Here is a 23,919-nt window from a genome sequence, read left to right on the forward strand (position 1 = left end):
ATAGTCTAGTTTGCATAAAATAGGCATTAATAACCAGAATAGTACCACAGATAAAAAAAATTAAGTACCTATGTAACATGGTTTCATTATTTTTTCTTCATTTCCTTAAAAAATTAGCAGGCTCAGAAACATAATGAGTATATTAAGAAATCCATTTTCAAGCATTTATTAAAATCCATAATACACATTACACATAGATATTTGTACAAATACATAAACAAAAATGAAGGCATTTTAAACATATGCATTATTTAAAAATCTTTATGTCAGTTTGCATTACTGAGTGAGTCATGGATGTAATAAAGATATTAAATAGCAGACTAACATTTGGGACATTATTTAAGAATGTTATAGCGCCCATTTGTAGGCCACAAAAGTGCAAAATCACTGATCTGAAACTTCAGAGACTCAGACTAAAACCCATTTCAGGGTTTTTCATGTTTTAGTTTATATTTAATCTAATTTATATAAATAGCAATTTTGCTATTATATTGAATAACGTCTATTGAGAACATGCTTAACTTTGATCACTTCTTTGTCTTTGGCTGAGAAAACCAGAACAGAGGTAAATAACTTAGTGAAGTAAAGCTTACACTGTTGAACAAAAGATCAGTCTTTACATCAAACACCCATCATGACTTACATCACTGAAACTTGGCTGGATGACTAACCTAAGTGGGGACTGGCACAGTTATTTCTGTGATTCATGATCCCAGAGGAAGAAGAGAGGACAGATACCTATTCTTTTCACATCCAACTTCAAAACAGTAAGAAAGGTCCTATTCTGAGAATGAATGTATGCATATCTACTCATTTAGCATGCAAATATTATCACAAATTCAATGTGGGAAATCGTGTGCTCCAGAATCTACCACATATATTTCCCCTCTTAACCATGATTCTCCATAGCCTGGGGTTGGAATTCCCAAGACACACTGTACTGGAGACAGAGATCAATATCCATACTGTCAACTTCTCCAACACACTGGCTCAGGACTTGCCTATCATGACAATTAGGAGAGTCTCCAGGTGGTCACAGGTCCAACTTACACAGCCAGACACAACTTGAACTTAAATCTTTCAGCTGGTGTGTAGACACTGAATATGTCATAAAAACATTCCTAACGGGGTCTGATCCTCACCAAGTACAAACTTAGATCAGGTACTTCCAGCCATCTGGTGAGTAAACCAACAACAAATGGTCCATCACTGGAAACTTGTGGTCTGAATGGCACATTGACCAGCTTCAGAACAAGTGCACTGGTAGGCTGGAAAGACATCACAACCGTGTGCTGATCATAAGCATGACATCCACTCCCTAACAATATCTGTCACTTAACCAGGGTGACCTCTGCAATCTATGACAGAGGAAACTGGAGAGTGGGAGATTAGAGCATCATTCGAAGACGATAGATTCAAAATCTGATTCATTGCAGCAAAAGGAGTTTGCATGATCCTGTGCCATAGGCATTAAGAAGTCATGTTTTTTCTCTATCACGCAGACTCTGAAGATTCATGACTATCATAAATGTCCAGGGTTGTGAATCATCTAACTAACCCAGACAGTCTCCATTTTTGCAAGGAGTCTTCATAGTACTCTGAAGACAATACCGACTTTATCTGATTCAGTGTTACTGACACAGTGAACTTGGGGTAAGAGGAGGGAAACCAAGCACCATTGCCTCACTACCAAGTTTGGATTGGTCTCAAAGATGAAGGTTTTGACAGTGCTTGAAAAAAATCTGTCCTATTATGAGAGAGCTGAATCCTTACCCCTCAGATCTGGCCATGGCCAGCAAGGTATCTCTGGTCTACTGTTGAAAGAGATATTTAATACTTCTCTGGACAAGATACTAACAGTTCTTACATATTGCTGTGTTCCAGCCTTTAATTAACACTAATGATCTTCTCAAATATCACCCCATTTTAGGTAAGGTGACTGAGAAGATGGTTGCAGACCATCTCCAATAGCACTTAACCTCCTGGCAGCATCCAAGATGACTCCCAGTGAAGATTCAGACTGAATAAGCAATGAGAACAGTTAGTTGCATTGATGTGCAACCTCCTCCTTCCTAAGGACAAAGGTCAAACTACCAAACTAATACTTAGTTCTGTCAGTGGCCTTCAACTCTGTGGGTCATGAGTAAGGCGAAGATCACAGAAAGGAAAAAAGGATATAAAGAGAATTAAAAATTTAAGTACTGTATTTTAACAACATTTTAGATAATAGTAAAATCTCTCATTCTCTGTGCAACTTCCTGATATCACACAAATAATACTGCATCTTATAGAAATCACAGAGTGAGCTTGGTTCTAAACAAACTGAATTTTTACTTAAGCAAGTTGTTGATTATACATATGTAGAGTAATATTGATAGTATAAAAACTTCCATGTACGATACTGAAACATTTGATATTTACAGTACTGTTTAAAATATGAATTTCTACAAGGAATCTGCTTGTACACCTCTACCCTGATATAACGTGACCCGATATAACATGAATTCGGATATAACATGGTAAAGCAGCACTCCAGCGGGGGCAGGGCTGCGCACTCCAGCGGATCAAAGCAAGTTCGATATAACGTGGTTTAACCTATAACACAATAAGATTTTTTGGCTCCCGAGGACAGCGTTACATCGGGGTAGAGGTGTACGTTGTATTTTGACTACAGCAGGCCTGCACAACTCGTAAAGCAGCGAGGACCACATAACTCCAAAGAAAACAGCTGAGGGCCAAACCCCCATGGACCCGTGGACCCCATCCTCAGCGCTGCCATGCCCCCCCGAAACACAACCCCGCCCAGTGCCACCCAGACCCCTGAAATACTCCCCCTCAAGCACCGCCCGCCCCATGGAAACAAACCCTCCTTCTCCAGCACTGCCCCACTGAAACAGCGGTACTGAACCTTGATAATATGTTACAGCGGGCCCCTAAGGTAGTATAATTAAGGTAAAAGAAAAATGTCTTTTTGCTAGAAGTAGAATAAGATCTTCCCCCAACTTTGTAATCAATTGCCCTGTTGAACGAATGAGGTGTGACTGAGGAAGGCATAGAAGGCAGGCACCTCCAGACAGCTGCAATCCTTGGAAAGGGGATGGGCGCAAGACCAGATCAGTAGAACAGGTCAGCCACTGACTCCTCGCTCGCCTCCTCAGCCTCCCAACCAACTGACTCGCCTACTCAGCCCCTGCCACTGCCCACCCACCCACTCGCTTCCTCACCCCCCGCCACTGCCCACCTGCCTCTTCAGCCCCCCCTCCCTCACCCACTGCTTGCCTACTCATCCCCCAAGGGCCGCACAGTGAGCCCACGCAGGCCGCATGAGGCTCCTGGGCCGCATGTTGTGCAGGCATGGACTACAGAATAATCTGAGTGAACACAGAAATGACCTATTGCTCCACACTTACACAATCAGTATGCTTTAACAGATGTTCTCATTTAAAAATAATTTGTGAACATAGTCATAAAAAGGTAGGACTGGAGGGGACCTTGAGAAGTCATCTAATCCATCTCCTTGTGCTAAGGGAGGACAAGAGATGCCTAGCCCATCTCTGGCTGGCATTTAACCAGTTCTTAACAACCTCCAGTGATGGGGATTCCACAACTTTCCTTGGAAGTCTTTTGCAGAATTTAAACTACCATTATAGTTAGAAAGCTTTATCTAATAGCTAATCTAAATTTCATTTACTGCAGATTAAGTCTATTAATTCATGTCCTACTTTCAGTGGACACGGAAAACAATTGATCACAGTACTCTTTAGAATAGCCCTTAAATATTTGAAGGCTATCGGTTCCTCCCTCAATCTTTTCTCAGGACTAAATCTGGCTAGTTTAAACCTTTCCTCATAGATCAGGGATTCTAAACCTTTTATTATTTTTGCTGCTCTTCTCTGAACTCCCTCCAATGTGCACACATCTTTCTAAAAGTGTGATGTCCAGAACTGCATACAATCCTCCAGCTGAAGTCTCCTAAGTGCTGACCAGAGCTGAACAATTATGTCCCGTGTCTTACATAAGACAGTCCTGTAAATACATCACAAAATATTAGCCTTTTTCACAACTGCATCACACTGTTGGCTCATATTCAAATTGTGACCCAGTATAACTCTGAGATCCTTTTCTGCAGTATTACCTCTGATGCAGTTATTCCCCATTTTGTAGTTTTGCATTTGATTTTTCCTTCCTTCATACTTGTCTGTATTGTATTTAATCTTGTTGATATCAGATCAGTTCTCCAATTTATCAAGGTAATTTTGAATTGTAATTCTGTCCTCCAAAGCACTTGCAACGCCTCCCAGCTTGGTGTCATCCCCAAATGTATAAGTAAACTCACCACTCCATTACTCAAGTCATTCAAAATGTTGATTAGTACCATACCCAGAAAAGATTCCTGGTGGACCCCACTAGATATGTCCTCCCAGTTTGAAAGCATATCACTGATAACTACTCTTTGAATGTGGCCCTTCAAACAGTTATGCACTCACCACATAGCAATTTCATCTAGAGCACATTTTCCTAGTTTGCTTACAAGAATGGCATGTGGGACTGTCAAAAGCCTTACTAAAATCTAGGCAAGTCATGTCTACAGCTTTCCTCCTATCCACTATGCCAGTAACCCTGTCAAAGATAGAAATTAGGCTGGTCTGGCATTATCTGTTCTTGACAAAATCATTTTTGGCTATTATTTGTTACTCTATTATCCTCTAGGTGCTTACAAAGCAGTTAGATTGACTAGTCTTTAATTCCCCTGGTCCTCTTTGTTCCCCTTTTACTGTGTTTGCCTTTCTCCAGTCCGTTAGGACCTCATCCACCTTTCATTAGTTTTCAAATATTAATGGCTAAAGTTACTAAGATTTCTTCAGCTACTCCTTAAGTACCCTAGGATAAATTTAATCAGGATCTGTCAACATGAAAATATCTAATTTGTTTAAATATTCTTTAACCTGTTCTTTCCCTGTTCTGGCTTGTGTTACTTCTCCCTTCTTGTTAATATTAATTGTGTTATCATCTGGCCACAATTAATCTTTTTAGTAAAAAATGAAGCAAAATAGGTATTGAACACCTCAGCCTTCTTGATGTCATCTGTTATTAGCTCTCCTTCTCCATTAAGTAGTGGATCTACACTTTCCTTCATCTTTGTGTTTCTCTTAACATATTTATAGAACTCCTTCTTGTTTTTTATGTCACTTGGTAGCTGTAACTCATTTTGTGCGTTAGCCTTTCTGATTTGCTCACACTATTTTTTTGTATTCATCCTTAACAATTTGTCCATGTTTCCAATTAGGATTCCAGTGGTCAGAGCCTTGGTGGCCAGGCCCAGTGGTCAGAGCCATAGTCAAGATCCCGCAAGTGTCAGAGCCAAGGGTCAGGGACAGTCAGGAACACAGATTCAGAAACTGAGCAGGGGATCAGGGCTGGAGTGGACTGGAGAAGATCAGGGAACAAAGCAAGTGCAGGAATAATTGCAGCTGCAGGTGTCAGGGTTGAGCAGCCACTGCCCAAGATCTATTGATAGGCGTAAGAGCAGTCCTGGCAATGCTGCTCAGCCAATCAGGTGATCTGCCAATTAGGGATTTCAGGTGCAGTTAGCCAGCTGATCTCAAGTGTAGCTGCAGGCCTTCATTCCTGGCTGTAACCTCCCCTTTGAGGATGTCCCCCAAGGGTCCTAGAGCCTGGGATAAGCCCAGTGGAAGTCCTGTAGTAGGTCCTGTAGGAATGTTTTCAACCAGTTCCATAATAGCCCACCAAGTACTGAAGTTTTCCCCTAACTCATTGGGAGTCAAGGATTTGTCAGACTAAGTATTCTTCTTGTCTCAGAATGGTTATGGGCAGTTGTAGTGGGCTGTCATGATACAGGAACATATTCTCAGTATGGGGCTTAAAGATGGAAATGTGAAATACCTCATTTTTGAGCAAAGTAGGTAGCTGCAGCTTGAAGGCTACAGAATTGATCTGTTTCAAGATCTAGAATGGGCCAAAGTACTGGCAAGCATGTTTGGCTGATGGGAGAGTCAAACTGAGGTTCTGAGTACTGGCTAGATCTTGTTCTCCATAGCTAGGTTGGGGGTAGTACAATACCCCTGGTCAGCATGGTGTTTGTAAGTTTCTTTTGTGGAACTCAATTGCTCTTTGAGCTTTTGGTGATCTTGGAGAAGTGGGGAGTCCAGTCGGCGTCTGCAGGGAGTTTGTGGGTACATCAAGATGGAACGGTGGATGAAAACCATAGTTTACAAAAAATGGGTTTTGTTGAGCTGAGGCATGGATTGCTCTGTTATAGGCAAATTCCAGATAGTGGAGCAGAGAAAATCAGTCAGCTCGGTGATAATTTAAAAAAAACATAGGTACTGTTCTAGAATTTGGTTGACTGGTTCTGCTTGCCCTTTGGTCTTTGGCTGGTAGGCAAAGTGATGGACTCTATGCCAAGAAGCTGCAGGAAACTCCCTCCAAAAACAGGAGATGAACTGGGTGCATGGTCTGACAGGATGCCAGTTGGTAGCCAGTAGCAGCAGAAGATATTCTCCAGAAAGACATGTGCTGTTTACAAGCTGGAAGGGTTGCAACAACATGAAACAAAATGTACCATTTTAGTTAGGATATCAACCACAACTAGGATCACTGTTTGCCCAGAAGAATGAGGCAGCTTCACAATAAAGTGTATTGATAAGACAGACTTTATACTATAGGGCAGGAGTTCCCAAACTTGGTTAGTGGCTTGTTCAGGGTAAGCCCCTGGCGGGCCCTGAGATGCTTTGTTTACCTGAGCTTCCGCAGGTACGGCCGCTTGCAGCTCACAGTGGCTGTGGTTCGCTGTTCCCAGACAATGGGAACTGCAGGAAGCGGTGGCCTGGCCCACACCGCTTCCTGCAGCTCCCATTGGCTGGGAATGGCAAACCGCAGCCATTGTAAGCTGCAAGCGGCTGCACCTGCAAAGGCTCAGGTAAACAAAGCATCTCACGGCCCGCCTGGGGCTTACCCTGAACAAGCTGCGAATCAAGTTTGGGAACCCCTGCTTTAGGGCAAAGGCTGGAGAAGGCTGAGCAATTTCAAGCACAGACTCTTGGCTCATGAACAAAGATTGCAGGAACTTACATACTTCCTGACGCATGTGCATAGGGTAGGCCACCAGAAACTCTGTGGTATTAGGTCCCATGTCTTTGAATGCCCAAAGTGACTAGGGAGTGGCATGACATGACCTGGAATCTAGGCTGACCCTCCGAAATGTAAATATGATCCTTGTGATAGGGGAGGCCATCCTGCAGCTTAAATTCAGAATCAGACTGGGCACCTGCAATATCCAGGGTCTGATGGATCTGGATTGCAAAGGAGTTGTGGAGCAGCTGAGAATGGATGGACAACATTAGATTGTTGTCAACGGCCCCTTTGACTTAAGCCTGAAGAACTGTAGAAAACTCCTTCACCAAGCTTGAGGTACTCCTCTTTGTGGGATAGGGCATCTGCCTTCCTATTTCCAGACCCAGGCAATACATTATAACAAAGTAAAATCAGGCAAAAAAGAGACACTAGAGAATCTGGTGTTGATTGAGGTGCCTGGCTGTCCAGTGGTACTCTATTTTCTTGTGGTCTGTAAGAACTGGGCTAGGAGCCAAGCTCCCTCCAGGACACGATGTCATTCCCTGAATGCAACCTTGACTGCCAACAACTTCTTGTCCGAGAGGTAGCATTATGGAGCCTCATTCCATGCACTGTCAACTACCAGATGCTGAAACTCTGTGGTATAATTAGCAACTGACTGGCCACTGTGCCTCAGGGTTTGATTCATGGCCTCAGCTGTGCACATATGACTTGGATAATCAAAAAATATTGCCATGGTTTGAACAAAATCCTCAAACTGGTTCAGTGGAGGGGTATACTTTTCCAGGAGTGGGAAGGCCCAATCCAATACCTCTCCAGTCACCAGGCTAATGATAAGTGCCACCCAAGACTGGTCATTGAGTAAGGGCTGCAGGTGCAGTAGAAATAGGAGTTGGCACTGGTTCATAAAATAGTGAAAGTGGCTGTGCCAAACTTGACCAGCAGGGGAATTTTAGGTCCCCAAGGAGTAGGAGTCGTGGGTGATGGAGCCTGAGCCTGCAGCATAGCATTTTGTGATTGCAGGGCATCTACCTGCACCTGTAGGTTCTGTAGGTTGCCTTCTATCTCTGACAGAGAGATACTGACCTTAGTGGGATCCATTCCACTAACTGAGCTGTTCCTACTTCTCTTCTTCACCTCCTTCTTTTGTGTTGGGCTGCTCAAGCTGTCATGGACCAAAGTGTGGAAGGTCATGCCTGGGGGTTGGAGCTGGAGTCAAGGTCCAGGAATCAGAATTGAGGATCAGAGTCAGGGGTCAGAAACCAAGAGTCAGAAACCAATCATGGGAGCCTGGCTGGAGCAGACTGGCACAGGCCAGGAGCAAGGCTGGGAACAGGGCAGCACAGGAGCAATCACAGCTGCAGGAATAAGCACTGAGCATCCCCTGGCCAAATGCTACTGTTGGTCTTAAGATCAGCTCTGCTGCTCAGCCAATTAGGCGACCTGACCAATTAGGATTTCAGCTGTGGTTAGCTAGCAGATCCCATGCTCAATTGCAGGCTTTCATTCCTGACAATGACATCCTTCAACCAGTCTCTCTGCACTCAGAGAAGGTCCGCTATCAAGAAGTACTATGCTCATGGAACATCACTGTCTGGCTTCTTGTCTACAGCCACAGGCGCAGGAAGTAGGTGTATGGGGGCGCGGTGCTGCAGCACTCTCAGGTTTTCCACGGGGCTCCACTCCCGGCCCTGCACTCAGGGTCCTGGCTGCCGGCCCCACGCCCGCAGCTCCGCTTCTGGCCCCGTGCCCATCTCCAGCTGTGGTCCCAGCCTTGCCCCCTTCTGGAGACATGGCCCTGCTCCCGGCCCCAGCTCTGAGGGAAAGGGGGCACAGAAAGGGGTATGGGGGCTGGCTTTCAGAAACCTCACTATTAAAAATGTTCCAGTGCCACTGTCTACAGTACCTGTTTCTGTTCCATAAGAGTCTAGAAGACTGCAAGAGCTGAACAGTTCACAACAGTATCTTATGAACAGTATCTTATGTATCTTTCCCCCCCTTTTCTGTTTTTTTTTTTTTTAGCTGAGAGAGGTCCCTCCTTTTATTATATTCTTTCATTTTAGGATATAAAAGTGTGGCTGTGTGCATGTATGTGTGTATGAGCACCCATAAAATCCAGATGGGGCAGGCACCAGAAATAAATTCCTCCGGTTCAACCCAGCCCTAAATACTAACTCATAAAACTATTTATTAGAACGTGTTCTATGTTTAAAAGCCCTAAGAGACTTGAAATTGTCAGCTGTAATCTCTGGTAAATAATGGTTATCAAACTTCTGCTTACCAAGACTGTTCTATTGAAGTCTGTATTTTAATGTCTCTGTTGGGGATGGAGGGGAGGCATGAAGAAAGGTCAGCCACCACCTAAGAATAGAACTCTGAGAGGGAAGCTTTATAATTGTCTCTGAGGTTGCGGTTTAAACGTCATGTAATTTGGTTTCAGTATTAAGCTCCTGACCAACTTTTAAATCATAGATTAGATTGATTTTGGCTAATTTCTTTTGTTAAAATTTATATTCTGATAGCCCACCTGTTTAGAACCCTCTTTATGATTGAAAAAGAATGATTATTTGTAGTATTAGTTTGATTTAACTAATATGATTATTTAATTAGAATCCAATATTAAGTTTAATTTATTGATCTGACCTTCATTTGATTGCTGTAATGGTCCAATTTTCTTCAGTATTATTAACAATACGTTTAACTTCAGTGATATGTTTTCTTGATTTTGTTTTTGTTTAAGAGTTTCAGTAAAATTTTATAGGACCATAAGAATGGATATACTGGGTTAGATCAATGATCCATCTAGCCCAGTATCCTGTCTTCCAACAGTGGCTGGTGACGGATGCTTCAGAGAGAATGAACAGAACAGGGCAATTATTGAGTGATCCATACCCTACTGTCCAGTCCCAGCTTCTAGCAGTCAGTTTTAGGGACACCCAGAGCATGCGGTTGCATCACTGACAATCTTGGCTAGCCACTGATGGACCTATCCTCTATAAAAACATACTGAGTTACATTTCCTTTAATAAGCAATGTAGGCCCAGGAACCTTTGAGGACCTGATTAGAGATATGATGATCAACCTAAAAGTCTGACTGGCTCCCCCAAATAAATCCTTACAACTCATTCTGATCTCAGAAGCGGAAGCTAGTATTTAGTCCTCAGAAAGCTACCATAACAGGCCATCAGCTTTGCATTCATATAGAACAAAACCCAATTTCAGTCCCTTGTTACTGGCTGCAGTAGGAAAAAAGCTCACAACCACACTAGTAAATTTAAAAATCTGACTCTGTAATTGCTTAATTATTCCAATGTTAAATTATATTGCACTATAGATCAGATTATTCTGGATGACTATACTGCATATAATAAAACATGAAACACTTAGGGGATCAGCTAACATTTTAAAAAGTAAAATTCTAAGCAAGACGCACTACTTTCTTCTCTTTCTTGTTCACTTAAAACATTAATCTTAAAATGTGTTTTGTGCACTGGGGGATGATTTACAGACTCCATGAGGATGTTTATAGTGGGTTTCCTCTAATAGTACGAGCATAAATGTGTGCTCCTCATGTTCGCATACTTTCCCCAGTGACAGATATAAAGTAGTAATGGGACCAACACAAACCTGACAGCTTATCAGGAGTTTCAGAGTATGTACTTGGAAAACTGAGTTTTTATTTTAGTTTTAACGCAAATGGAAAAACCATGTTTAAAATTCTGACAACACCAAGCTCGCAATTTTATGCTTCATCTACACAACATTCCTTTAGATGTAAACAAACACACGTGAAAGTTTAAAAACCCTTTAAAGGCAATTTTCCCCAGAAGTTTTAGAATAGGGCTTTTCTTACATTAATTGTTTTTTTTTTTTTTACAACTGTGGGCAGAATTCAATATTGGTGTAACCCCAATGAATCTAGACCTGTATTTTAGTAAAACAGTATTAATTACTGCAGGTAAAAATACACAAGATTATTTTAGCATCTAGATTCTCATTTAAAAAAAAATATATAAAACCTCACCAACATTATATTAATGTTATACAGTGTTGAAGCAGTTAATAAAATACACATAGGATAACATTTTAAATATTTCATCTTTGTTTACAGCTGCAAGCACAAATGCTTGTACATCTTGACAAGATGTCTGCTCAACCTATGTGACTATATTCCCCCAGGCACAGAACATAGCAAATGGGCTGTACATATACATTGAGGCCCTCTGGAACCAGGGAATTTGTGATAAACCTTGGCTTGCAACCTGTCACATATGTTGACAAGCAGCCCACATACTAGTAAAATTGAATCATACATGAACAGTGTCTTATTCCAACATAATTAACTTCTGAAACCAGTTCCAATGATGCTCCAAAAAGAACAAAATTATTTAAAAAACATAAATAGCCTCTGCGCTCCCACTTCCACTGGAGCAACAAGTACAAAGTGTAAGAACTAGTGAAGGTGACTAGAGTTAGATGAACTGGTTGGATACAAATAAAAACAGGTTCAAAGTTTTGCTTCTTCCCTTAAAATTAAATCCCCTTCCATTTAATAATTTTTGCTCGTTGGCTCTGTCGTTCATGGTTTTTGATTGAAACGCTGTGACAAAAGCTGTTCTCAAAATTTTTCAAATAGACATGCATGAGTATGTGAGCATTTTTGCACTTACCTGACTCAAGAGCATACCCACTGGGGCAGCATGCATGCATGTGTATAGGGCTTGAGTGTGGAATCTCAACTTGAGTGCATCTATTGGGAGTTTTTCATGCCCGCATCATGTGCATGAACACTAATGTACTCCTGTTTCAAAATCTGGGCCAGATCTGATTTATTGCTGATTTAGTGCAGTAGCTGTTTGTTTCAGGGAGAATGGAAGGTTGACTTCTGGATGACTGTCAGTTCACAATAGGAAACATGGGCTCACATACATTAGAAAAATAAAAGAGAAAAAACACAAACCAGCTGCAGTGCCACAATGGAGCAGTAATAGTTAATGGAAATATGTGATGAGTCACCTCTGAGCCTGAGTTGGTGAGTCATATGAGGTAATTATCTGCAAATCCTATGATAGGCCCATGACAAGCAACTAGGGTCCAGCCAATCCACAAACAAGAGCCTAATCGGGTGACCCCAAGGCAGGTATAAAGGCTCCTAATGGAAGCAACCACTCCAGTCTGCTCAATGTTGCTACCTTGTCAGAAGAATTCCCAGCTGCCTGGTAGTTCTGACAGACTGCTCTGGCCTGTGCCTGTTCTAGCTCCCACTCCTGCCCACGCCTGTTCCTACTCCCACTCCTGCCTGTGCCTGCGCCTGCTCCTGCTCCAGCCTGAGTTGATGCCAGCTATCCTGACAGTCTGTTTGCCTGGCACCAAAACAATGTATACCTCTCATCTCAACAAAAGATACAGTATTTTTGTTTTTGGTCTTTCTTACCATAAAACTTTGAAGTAGAGCCAATCAGGAATTTTTTGACTAAATATTTTTTCATCAGAGGGTTTTCAAGTCCAGAATTGGTCAACATGAGAAAATATCCCAGAATAGTCATTATCCTAGTGGTTAGGACACTCAACTGAGATGTGGAAGACTAGGGTTCAAGTCCCTGCTCTGAATCACATAGAGCAGGGACTTGACTATAGTCTTCCACATCCTAATTGAGTGCTCTAACCACTGAGCTATTGGCTATTCTGGGTAAGGGTTTGTGTGTTCTTGTTTTTCTCCTTTTTTTTTGGTGAAAATTTTGAAAAAAAAGTCTCTTTTTTTCCCCAATGAGGATTGAAACTAAATTTCAAAATCTCAATTTTTTTTGAAAAATGGAATTCAATTTCCAGCCAACCATAGGTGGGGAGTGCCAACCTAAGTGCCTTAAAAAAGAGGCAAAGGACAGATGATTCCCTGTCTCACTGCATTGCCAAAAAAATCTATTGTGATAACTAAAATTTTGGATTTATGATAACTCATTTAAGTGTGAGGATATCAGTTTTACCAAAACCTGATACCACTCATACCTACATAGGCAGAATCCTCTCTCAAGCAAATCAGTATGGCTATCTTGTGTCAGAGTCTCCCCTCTAGGAAAATACAGCCATCCATGCTGATGCATTTATTGAAAATTTGAGGAAAGAATGCAGTGTGTCTGGCACAGTATCTGAATCAAATCTCTGACTTTCTTGAGAACAGCACAAAAGAACCCAACTTCATGACTGAATCTAAGAATGCCAGCTGGCAGCCTCAGTACAGGGCTATTAATGCTCTGCATTTTAAACAGTAAAATACTGAAACAATACAAAATAAAAAATGATCATAGGATCAAGAGAAGTACAGGTAAGGTTCTTTTGGCTTTTGTGTTATAAATGTCTAACGGCTAATAATGCAGCTAATCTAAGCAGTTCTACGAAGTTCCATCAACAAAATGTTTAGGTGCCAACATTTGCTCCATGCTAAAACTCTGCATGTCCAATCTCAGGCCAGGAACAAGTTATCAGTGGTTTTTCAGTTCTGAAGTTGCAGATAGGGTGGCAGAGCAAGAAAGGTATTCCAAAACGTGCTTTCAGACATTCAGAGAACTTTCTATAGTTTTGACTGGACAGGACCTTCTTTTCCCTGTTCTGACTGGGCGTCTGCTCCAACCTTCTCTCTCCCAGTCTCTTCATCTCAGTTTCACTCCACACCTGCCACTCTTCTCTACATCCATCCCTGCTCACTCCCATTTCTCTTATCTTTCCGTTTAGCTGATCCTCTCTGCACCCTCCCCACAATTATGAAACTAATTTTACGTTTGCTTTCATTATATTGTTCACACTGATTTTTTGTTGTACCCCTTTCCCCACCTTTTCTGTTGTCTATTCAGACTGTAAACTTTCTACTACTGTTTGTTAAGTGCCTAGCACTATGGGGCCCCATTTTTTGGTGGATCTTTAGGAACTACCGTAATAAACATGATCAATAATAATATGTAATACTAGTTTTGGGATCTTTTTGCGCACACCCTGTATAACTTCAAAATGGAACCTCTACAGCTAATAAATCCAGGATCTGGATTAGTGCCTTCATTTGTAGCTCTAGCAAGATAAAATTGAAAAAGACATTTATTTAATTTAAAATAATGACTACTGTCACTCATTTTTAAGAGCATTTTGTAAGGCTGTTTAGCGTAATATCTTAGTGCACATGTGAAACAGCTGCACTGACACAATGGACTGCAGCCGTTCTTACTGTCCCAATAATCCACATATTAAGGAGTCCCTAAGTACTCTTTGATACGACAGACCATAACAACTCCCTCTGAGCTGTTACAGTTTATCAGGTCAGCAATCTACATATTAAGAATTCCCCAAGTACTCATTGACAGGTAGTGTCTCTGCACTTGTACAAAGATCATAATTGCTTCACAGGAACCATTAAATCCCAGTGGAAAGACTGAATGAATTTAAATAACCAAGATTATACTACAGTGTTTCCAAAGGTCTGACAAGTCTACAAGAATAGGGCAGTTGAGCTGAAATGACATCCTTAATTGATACTGTGTACTAAGGTACTGCAGTGGGTTAAAATTTTACACATTCATGCTCTGCAAATTAGAATGATCACCTTTCTGTTAGGCAAAAAGTGAGTAAAACCCACCTTTGACCTTTTGAGTGAACCACATGTCTAGGAAGGTGTTATCAATAACCAAGATACTTAGGGAAGCTTTCTAGCTGGCTCCTCAAGTGAGTTGCTGGCTAGCTATCTCCTTTCATTCCCTTATTTAATCATTCCACTTTTCTTGGCATCCTCCTTTCCCCTTTGTGTCACCCACTGACTATTTATTCACTTGTTTTCAGCTCTCCTTCTCTTCTTCTGCTCCCCTATAGTATCAACCCCAGCAAGTTCGTCCTCTTGACACCTCTTTTCCTAGTCTCTCCTTACCCCAGTGCTTAATTTGTAATGAAAGAGGTGCCAGGGCTTAACCAATTTTTTTGCGTTCATAAGTGACATGGCAAGCCCAGAGGTGTGGGAGCTATGAACTGCCAAGCCTAGAGGTGCCAGGGCTCAGTCCTGGCAAACCATGGCACAAGTTAAACACTCTTTGATTTCTGTTTTCTCTTCTCGTCTCATCCTCTTCCATTTTTCATGCAATATTCTCACACCACTAGGTCATAGAATCCTTTGTGCTGGAAATAACTTGTAGTGATTCATCTTCTTCAACCCAGTGTTTCACACATTGATGGGACTGAGTCACTTTTTGGTCAGCACTCCTGCTTCCTGTTACGACACATACCAAAGTAGAGCATGGGAGCACCAGTCAGGATCACTGAACAAGTGATTGGCTATATGGGAACTACACAAACTGTGCTCCTACAATGAAGACAGGGATCTACCACAGAAGCCTGTTCTGCCAAGCAAAACTAGCGCAACCTGGGGACTTTTTCTCTGACAGACTTGTGGCTGTCTGTGGAAGCCTCTTCAACTTATAATTGGAGATATACCAATCTCCTAGAACTGGAAGGGACCTTGACAGGTCATCAAGTCCAGCCCCCTTCCTTCACTAGCAGGACCAATTTTTGACCCAGATCCCTAAGTGGCCCCCTCAAGGATTGAACTCACAAACCCTGGGTTTAGCAGGCCAATGCTCAAACCACTGAGCTATCCCTCCGTTCTCCCAAGGTATAACTTGGTATAAGCAAAAGTACTTCACTGGAATCTGTCAGGGCTGGCTTTGGTATTCACTTTAGATTGTGTGCATTGTTGCTTTTGTATTGTAAATTGAGCATCAGATTTATTGCTCACTTTAGGGCTTAATCAGCTACACCGCTTAGTTATTGTACATGCTTTTTATAGTTTTTGTGTGTTAAGGCTACCAGGGCCTTCAGGCACAGAATCCATCAAGAAAAGGATTCTATTCAAAACCAGGGAACTAGAGCAGGGGAAGAGGAAAGATAAAAATGTAAGTCTACATTTTTTAAAATTCACGCTGTGATAATAGATGTAATACATGGTCACAATGAGATTATTAATCATCTAATTGCATATATTGACGCCCAGAGGCTCCAGTCTGTTCTGGGCACTGTACACACACAGAGTAAGAGACAGATCCTTTCCCAAAGGCAAACAAAATAAGCAGACAAAACAAGACATTTCCCTGCATCCCCATCCACTAATTTCCACAAACCAATCCTGTCCCTCGTCCTTTTTTTTCATGTAATGCAAGCAGCCCAAAATGCCCCCACTCCACTTATACCCTGCTCATTCCACAAAATAAGAGGCAAATTCACTATGGAAAAAAAAGAAAAGTAAAAGCAATCTTCCAGTGAAGCAAATACAGATGCCAACTAAAGCTCAACATGGCATAAAAAGGACTATATATCTTTTCCCTAAGCCTCTCTTTCTCCTTCCTTTCTCATTCACTATGGATACCACTGCCACCTTCCCTCTCACTTTGGCCTGTAACTTGGGCATTGTATCTTCGTCTACACATCCAGGCAGTGTCAAAATCCTATTGCTTCTTCCTGCACAATATCTCTAAGATCCAGCCTTTCCTCTACACCGATACAGCTAAAGCGCTCGTCAAGTCCGGCTTCATCTCATATCGGACCTACTACAACCTCTTCTTCACCCGTCTTGAAAAATCTCATCTAACCCCACTTATTCCCAGGCAGAATGCTGCTGAAAAGTTCACTGCCTTGAGCCATGTGCTCCCCCACCCCCAATACATTGCACTCCTGCACTGGCTCTCTCTTTTCCACACATCATACACAAACGATTTGTCTTCACTTTAAAGAGTCCTCACGGCCTATCCCTGCCCTATTTATCATCTCTTATACACTACTGAGATGTTGACACTGCATCTGTTATACCAATGGTGCCAATCTTGACTGCTCCTCTGTAAAATTTTCAAACCACCAACTTTGAGCTTTCTCCGATGCCACCCTTTATGCATGTGAGTAGCTCCCTGTGAAAATCCATAAAGCCATCTCACTGATCTCCATCAGGTCCCTCCCAAAAGTCTCCTCTGCCATGATGCCTACACAAACTTGACAATGGTTAGACAGCATGTGTGTGGTGTCTACTGCTTATTATGTTGATCATACCATACACTTCCCTCATGTAAATTCCATGAAGAAAATGTTAATAATATGAGGGAAAGAATACTCTGGTCAAAAAGCAGTTGTAAAATGAAGACCGAAAAGCAACCATATGTATAAAATAACAAACGGCATTTTAAATAGCAATAATTATAATAATTTGATCTGACACACTCTCACTAATGATGGACAGTGGGGGGTTTAACACTTAAAATCGTAAACATTAAAAAATAATAAGATAGCCCAAACCAAACCATCACAAAAAGGGACCAAGAAAAGTATAAAAGTTGTCATCTTTACTTATTTTTTTAATTGTCTGTATTGGCTGAAATCCAATATTTTCACAAGAATAAACTAGCTTTGCATAATATATAAAAAAATTAAGAACAGATGTTTTCCATCAACATGAGGCAAACATATATACACACACACACAAAATGTGGCCTCTGAGGATTACCCTGCTCTTTATTTTAGAGTTCTTTTCTATCTCCTACTGAATCAAAAAGGTATTGCTGGCATACAGAATTTTTTTTAAACATGTCTCCATTAACAAGTCCGTGTCATAAAGCAAATGATGCAGTGTTTACAATAGCATCTTTTAGGTACTAAAATAAAATGTCCATAGTTTAGGATGTAAAATTTTGGAGTGTCACGTGAACATATGGCCTAACAGGGCCACAAGTACAGAAGAACGTTCAAACTGGAAAAAAAAAAAAGTGCAAAAGATGTAATTAGTGTCAAGCGAGTTAGGAAAATTCATCACTTTTATAGCCAGTTACCAAACATGCATTTCTTGCACATTTAATTTTTACAGTTTGAGCTCCATAAAAAGTAGTTTATGGAATGTGGAAAAAATATCTTTCTACAGTATGGGCTCAGTAGACTGAGATATTTGTGAAGAAAATAATCCAAACATGAATCTATAGTCTATATGTATGAAGAATCAAGGGTGTAGCAGAAAACCCAGAATACGATTCTGTCATTTTACTTCAGGTTCCAGATATTCTGTTTTCCAGTAGTTTACAAACTATATATAAAATACAGCCCCATATTATATCTACAACAGATTAGTTTACAATTAATGATTGCTAATGGGATTACATTTCTCATATGTCCACTGCATGACATTTAAAAATCCTATAATTATATTCTAAAGAAAATAAACTATTGATTGCCATATCAGGAATGAAGGGTTAAAATCCATGCACATTTTATATAACAGCCTGGTATATGGATTGTGCCAGCTCTTTTCCAGACCTAAAATCCAGAGCATGGTCAAGAAACCAGAGGCCTAGCAAACAGTAATTAGCTAAAAAAAAAAAAGGCAAAATAAACAAAATAATATTGCCTTTGCTAAAGATATGCTTGGTCAGTAAAAATGCCAAATGTTAAAGCAATAACTAAATAATTATGTTTCATCCAATGTTTCAAATTAAACAAAAAATCCCTGTTCCTATTGTGTTAGTCTCTTCTATAGGGAGACATTCTTCCCACAAATCCAACCTTGAGTTTATAAAAAGTTGGCACATACCAGTATAAAATATGGCATCCTTCCATCTCCCTTCCAAGGGACCAATGCCTACCTTAAGACACACAGAAGACAATCTTTATTGCCATATATTTCCATTGTTTCTTTGCTTTAACCCCTAGGAATGTACCTGTTGGCCAATCAAAGAAGTTGCTCCATTCCTATAAACCCCAAATCAAAATTCAACATATATATTTTATACTAATAACATTTTATCAAAATATTAATTAAATGTTAACTTGCTAACTTAAAACCATGGGCGGAAACATTATGTAACCTGTTAACTATTGGCTAATATGCTATCTTGTCTTGCTGCAAAACTTATACCCGGGGGGGAAACTGCCTACCTCATCACTTTCCCCCACCCATGAAAAATCTATATATTCTACTGTAATCAATTAATTGACAGTGTCTCTAAGCCTAATAAGAAAGGTGACACTCCACCAGCACTGTGTGTAATAAACTCCTATGCTTGACCTCTACACAGTGTGGATTTATGTCCTTCAGGGAATTGTATACAGGCAGGAAGGTAAGCCACTTAATTACAGTATATACACTCACATTACAGCTGTGCAGAACTTAATTTTGTAGAAATGGAAAACTTTTCTATCATTGATTTGAGTAAAAGAGACAAAAAAAAAATCAGTGATTTCCCAACATTGCAATGTCACAATTCAAACACTGCAGCATCACAACACATCCTTACACAATGACAAAATGCTAACACAAACATCATACAACAAACAATGGCAAGAGATGGTACTGGGATTTATTTTGTGTTTCTCGCCAACTCCATTAGATGTAGTATCTCCTCCCTATGGGAGGGAGGAGTATATCTTTCTTCTCTCCCTCTCATGGTTCCCTGAAGGAGCAGGGATGCATGTTGGTGGCCCTGTGACATTTTCTCAACACTCATGCATCACCATAGGTCAGCGTGAGCCATTGTGTGGAACACTCCTGTGATGAGCACTCTGTTTGCTCTGCCTGAGATGATACTTAATTAAACCCACAGATTCAGAACAACCACCACAGCAACCTGAATTGACGGAATATTCTGTTTTTGCAAAATGCATGTAGGGCATATCAAAATGACCTATACAGTGACCGGTTCCTTCTTCAACTTGTATTTAAACATACATTCAGTAAGCCTATTAACTGTAAAGATTTATCTGATGTTTTCTCCCCCTTCCACACCAACCATGAGTCAAATAACCCTAGTGTATATTTGATTCCTGCAAGCCACTCATCCTCAGTGGTCTTCATGTTTGATCGTTTGTGCCTATGCAAAAACTGAAAAAGAATAGCAGCTGTATTATTGTGGTTCAATTTGACCACAGTGGATCTTGTATCACAAATCATAAATATTCTTTCTGCTAATCCAACATCCCCTGAGATATTTTAGCCACTAAAAGGCCTGGCTTGACAAAGCCCTGGCTGGGATGATTTAGTTGGAGTTGATCCTACATTGAGCAGGGGGTTTCACTAGATCAGAGGTGGGCAAACTATGGCCTGCAGGTCACATCCAGCCCACGGGACCGTCCTGCCTGGCCCTTGAGCTCTCGGATGGGGAGGCTAGTCCCCGGCTCCTCCCCTGCATCCTCAGCTTGCTGTGCTGCCAGCGCTCTGGGCGGCAGGGCTGGGAGCTCCTGCCAGGCAGTGTGCCTGGCTCCGGTCAGGCGGCACAGCTGCCAGTCCTGTTGCTCTGAGCGGCATGGTAAGGGGGCAGGGAGATTGGATAAGGGGCAGTGGATTCTGGGGGGCAGTCAGGGGACAGTGAGCAGGGGGCGGTTGGATAGGTGGTGGGGTTCCGGGGGGAGCAGTTGAGGCGGGGGGTCCTGGGAGGGGGCAGTGAGGGGACAAGGAACAGGGGGGTTTGGATGGGTAGGGGGTTCTGAAGGGGGCAGTCAGGGGGTGGGAAGTGGGAGGAGATGGATAGGGGCCAGGGACCAGGCTGTTTGGGAAGGCACAAGCTTCCCTACCCGGCCCTCCATACAGTTTCGGAACCCCGATGTGGCCCTCAGGCCAAAAAGTTTGCCCACGCCTGCACTAGATGACCTTCTAATCTTCTATGATAAAAGGGTGAAAGGAGTCTTTCCCCTTATATTTGATTTTCAGGATATCTATTTTTTCTAAGTAATGGATTTTAGGCTTGCAGAATTGTCTGACTGGAATGACACTTGTCCACACAAATTTTAACTTGATTTCATTCATGTGACTAGATGTATAGCCGTGTCAAATTTTTAAAGGTGTTGAACTAGTGGAGTGCACAGGTCTGTGTTCTGTTTTTGACTGTGCAGAAGCTTGAAAATACAGAATTCTTTAATGCCAATCTCTGACAACAGAAATTCTGCACAGGATTTTGAATATGGAGTCATCAATATCCAGTAGTCCAGTGTTTAGGGTAGGGCCGTATGTAAACATTTTCCACTGCTTGCTAAAAAACAAGAACAGAACTTTTGCACTTCTCTGGTAACTGAGTCAGTGGGAAGTTTCACTTGAATGAGGGCTGCAAGACTGAGCTCCATATTTTTAGTAATATTTGTCATACTTCATGATTATGCAGCCATGTTTAGTGCATGATATTTTAATTTATAACGATTGATACAACAGATGAAATGTAAGCGACATGAACAGGGCAGGGAGGGTAAGTATATTCTTCTTTTCAGAATTCATACATTGTTTTAAAAAAATAAGGTTAAAGTCTGCACTGTTGTTTCACCTCTAGAAGCAATCATTTGATTTAAAAAATGGAATTTACATTTTGCTTCTCTAATATAAAGGCACTGTAGTGATCACTTATTGCCTGCACAAACGGTTCCTAACTATACCGCTATGAGATTCATTGTTTAAATGTGTAGATACAGAAGTCAGCAAGTTAACACTTACACAGCAGTAATTTAAAAAAGCAATCTGAAATATAAGCAAGTCACAAACACATTTTTACTCTTTACTTTCTATTTTTTGAGAGCCTTCGCTACTTAGAATATTTTGAAAATGTAATTCTTTTTACTTTATTAAATAAAAGTACTTTAATTATACAAATTGTATTGCTGAAAGACATACTAAATTAAGCATTATCATAGCCCTACCTTTATTTACTTTTACATAATTATCCTCATAAAAGATATAATTAAAGCATTATACAGCATTATCAATTCATGTCTTCCTACACTACTAAGTAATAAACATATCACATACAAAGTCAATAAACCTCCAAACAAATCCAACTAAGACCATTAAGAAACTTCCAGACCTGAAACTTCCATTTCCAAGCTACCAAGAGACAGAATTATAAAAACATTTATAAAGAATTTGATTTTTACCTTTTCCTTTTAAGGTAAATATTGCCCTGATATTGTATCTCTGCAACCCGAAGTTACAATATAATTTTACCTGCATTATTCTGCTAAAACTATCAATTGCAGGTAAAAGTGAATGCAGTTCCCTCCCAGGAAAACATGTTCTTTTCTTTTTAGTTTTCTAACACAAAAAATAGCAAGCAATACAAGGAAATAAGTGATGATTCTTAAATGTCACACTCATCCTGTAATGATATTTGCTGGGCATTTAATGAAAGCGCATGTTTTTAACCTGCAAATTTAACCATGTTCACGAAATGTGCTTTGGGGCCCATATAGACCAGAATTGCCATAGCAGTTGGGGAAGGCCACCGTGGGGAAACAGAAGAGGGGGGTAACTAAGATGGCACCTACAGACCTGTGGGCGCAGGAACATGTATGGGGGCCAAGGCACAGGAAGGATGAGGGATAAGCTGAAAATGGGGGCTGGACCAGAATGTCATCTACGGGTAAGCTTGAGGTGTTAGGGGTGCTCCTTTGGAATTACAATACAGATGGGGCATACCGTGGGATGGATTTACTTTGAGTTTAGAATCCCTATTATGAGGGGAAAAAGTCATGTAATGTCCAAAAAATTGAAGTCCTCAGTGGGAATGGGTCATTTTGTAAAGAAAAAGATTACACAAGAACTAAAGGAGAATAGGGTAGCAGGGCCATACAGTCATTTAACTATATAGAATGTGCGAGTTTCTCCCCTAGGCTTAGTTCCTAAGAAGGCTTCAGCTGAGTATCACTTAATTCACCACCAGTCATACTCATTCAGTTAACAATGGAATAGACCTTGCATTCCATGTGCTATTCCTGTTGATCAGACTGTGCAAATTGTTAGGTCTTGTGGCCCAGGGGCACTGATGGCCAAGTGGGATATCAAGACTGCTTTTTGACTGCTACTGGTGCATCCCTCTGACTTTATTCTTCCAGGTTTCTCTTCGGAAAGACTATTTCATTTTGATAAAGTTATGCCTATGGGATGTGCAATTTCCTATTTGGCATTTGAGAAATTTAACACAATGCTGCACTGGGCAGTGATGCAGGAAGCTGATTTACAGCAGGTGGTGCATTACTTAGATGACTTTTTGTATGCAGTGAGGGCGAATTTGGGAATGTGTTAACCTGATGGACACCTTTCAGGCCCCGTGTAAAAAAGATGGAGGTTCTTTAGGGGAGGAAAAATGGAGGGTCCTTCCACTACCTTAACTTACTTGGAGATTGAGTTAGACACACGGATGGGTATATCTTGACTCCCTCAGGATAAGCTCCAGGACCTATTAGACATGATTAGGAGAGGTAGAGCTGCTAAGAAAGTTACACTCCATGAGCTGCAATCTATTATTGGGCATCTTAACTTTCTTTGTCAGGAGCTAGCCCCATGGCAGGCATTTTGAGCCCAGTTTGCAGCTGTCACTGCAGGCATATCTAGACCTAATCATTTTATAAGAGTTATTAAAGAGATGAAAAAGGATTAGGGGATGTCGGAACCGTTTCTGAGCCATTTTAATGGAGTGTCATCATGAAGGGAAGAATGGATACTCAAGACTGATTTAAAGATCCATTAAAGGCTGCTTCAGGAGGTATGGGTTGTGGGGTATTTTACCAAGGCAGGTGGTGCACCCAGAAATGGCCCTCCACCTGGATACAAAAAGGGACAGTGCAGGATACAACATTTCTGAATTTTGCCCCCCCCATTTTGTGGCAGCAATCATTTGGGGAATAGAGTTTGCCAATAGAAGGGTATGATTTTGGTGTGACAACATGGCAGTGATGTTACATGTTATCAATCAGTCCTCCAGATCACATAGGGTTATGAGGTTGGTGAGGCATTTGAATTACAATGTTTAAGCCTTAATATTTGTTTCTCTTCTAAACATGTGTTCA

At 41.1% G+C, this 23,919-nt stretch overlaps 1 protein-coding gene across 7 annotated transcripts in view; it reads right to left on the bottom strand.

The window, feature by feature from the left end:
- ELP4 (elongator acetyltransferase complex subunit 4) overlaps positions 1-23,919 on the bottom strand; it is a 292,776-nt gene that overhangs the window by 97,848 nt on the left and 171,009 nt on the right. The window contains exon 10 of one of the 7 annotated variants that reach the window (XM_050955143.1): positions 17,476-17,857. The exons of the other annotated variants lie outside the window; for them this stretch is intronic. Coding sequence (XP_050811100.1) covers positions 17,807-17,857 — 51 coding nt within the window. The 3' untranslated portion in view covers positions 17,476-17,806. Of the gene's footprint in view, positions 1-17,475; positions 17,858-23,919 lie in introns of those variants that run through there. 7 annotated transcript variants of the gene reach the window in all.

This window comes from Gopherus flavomarginatus, chromosome 5 (genome assembly GCF_025201925.1).
Source record: "Gopherus flavomarginatus isolate rGopFla2 chromosome 5, rGopFla2.mat.asm, whole genome shotgun sequence".
NCBI classification, from domain to species: Eukaryota; Metazoa; Chordata; order Testudines; family Testudinidae; genus Gopherus; species Gopherus flavomarginatus.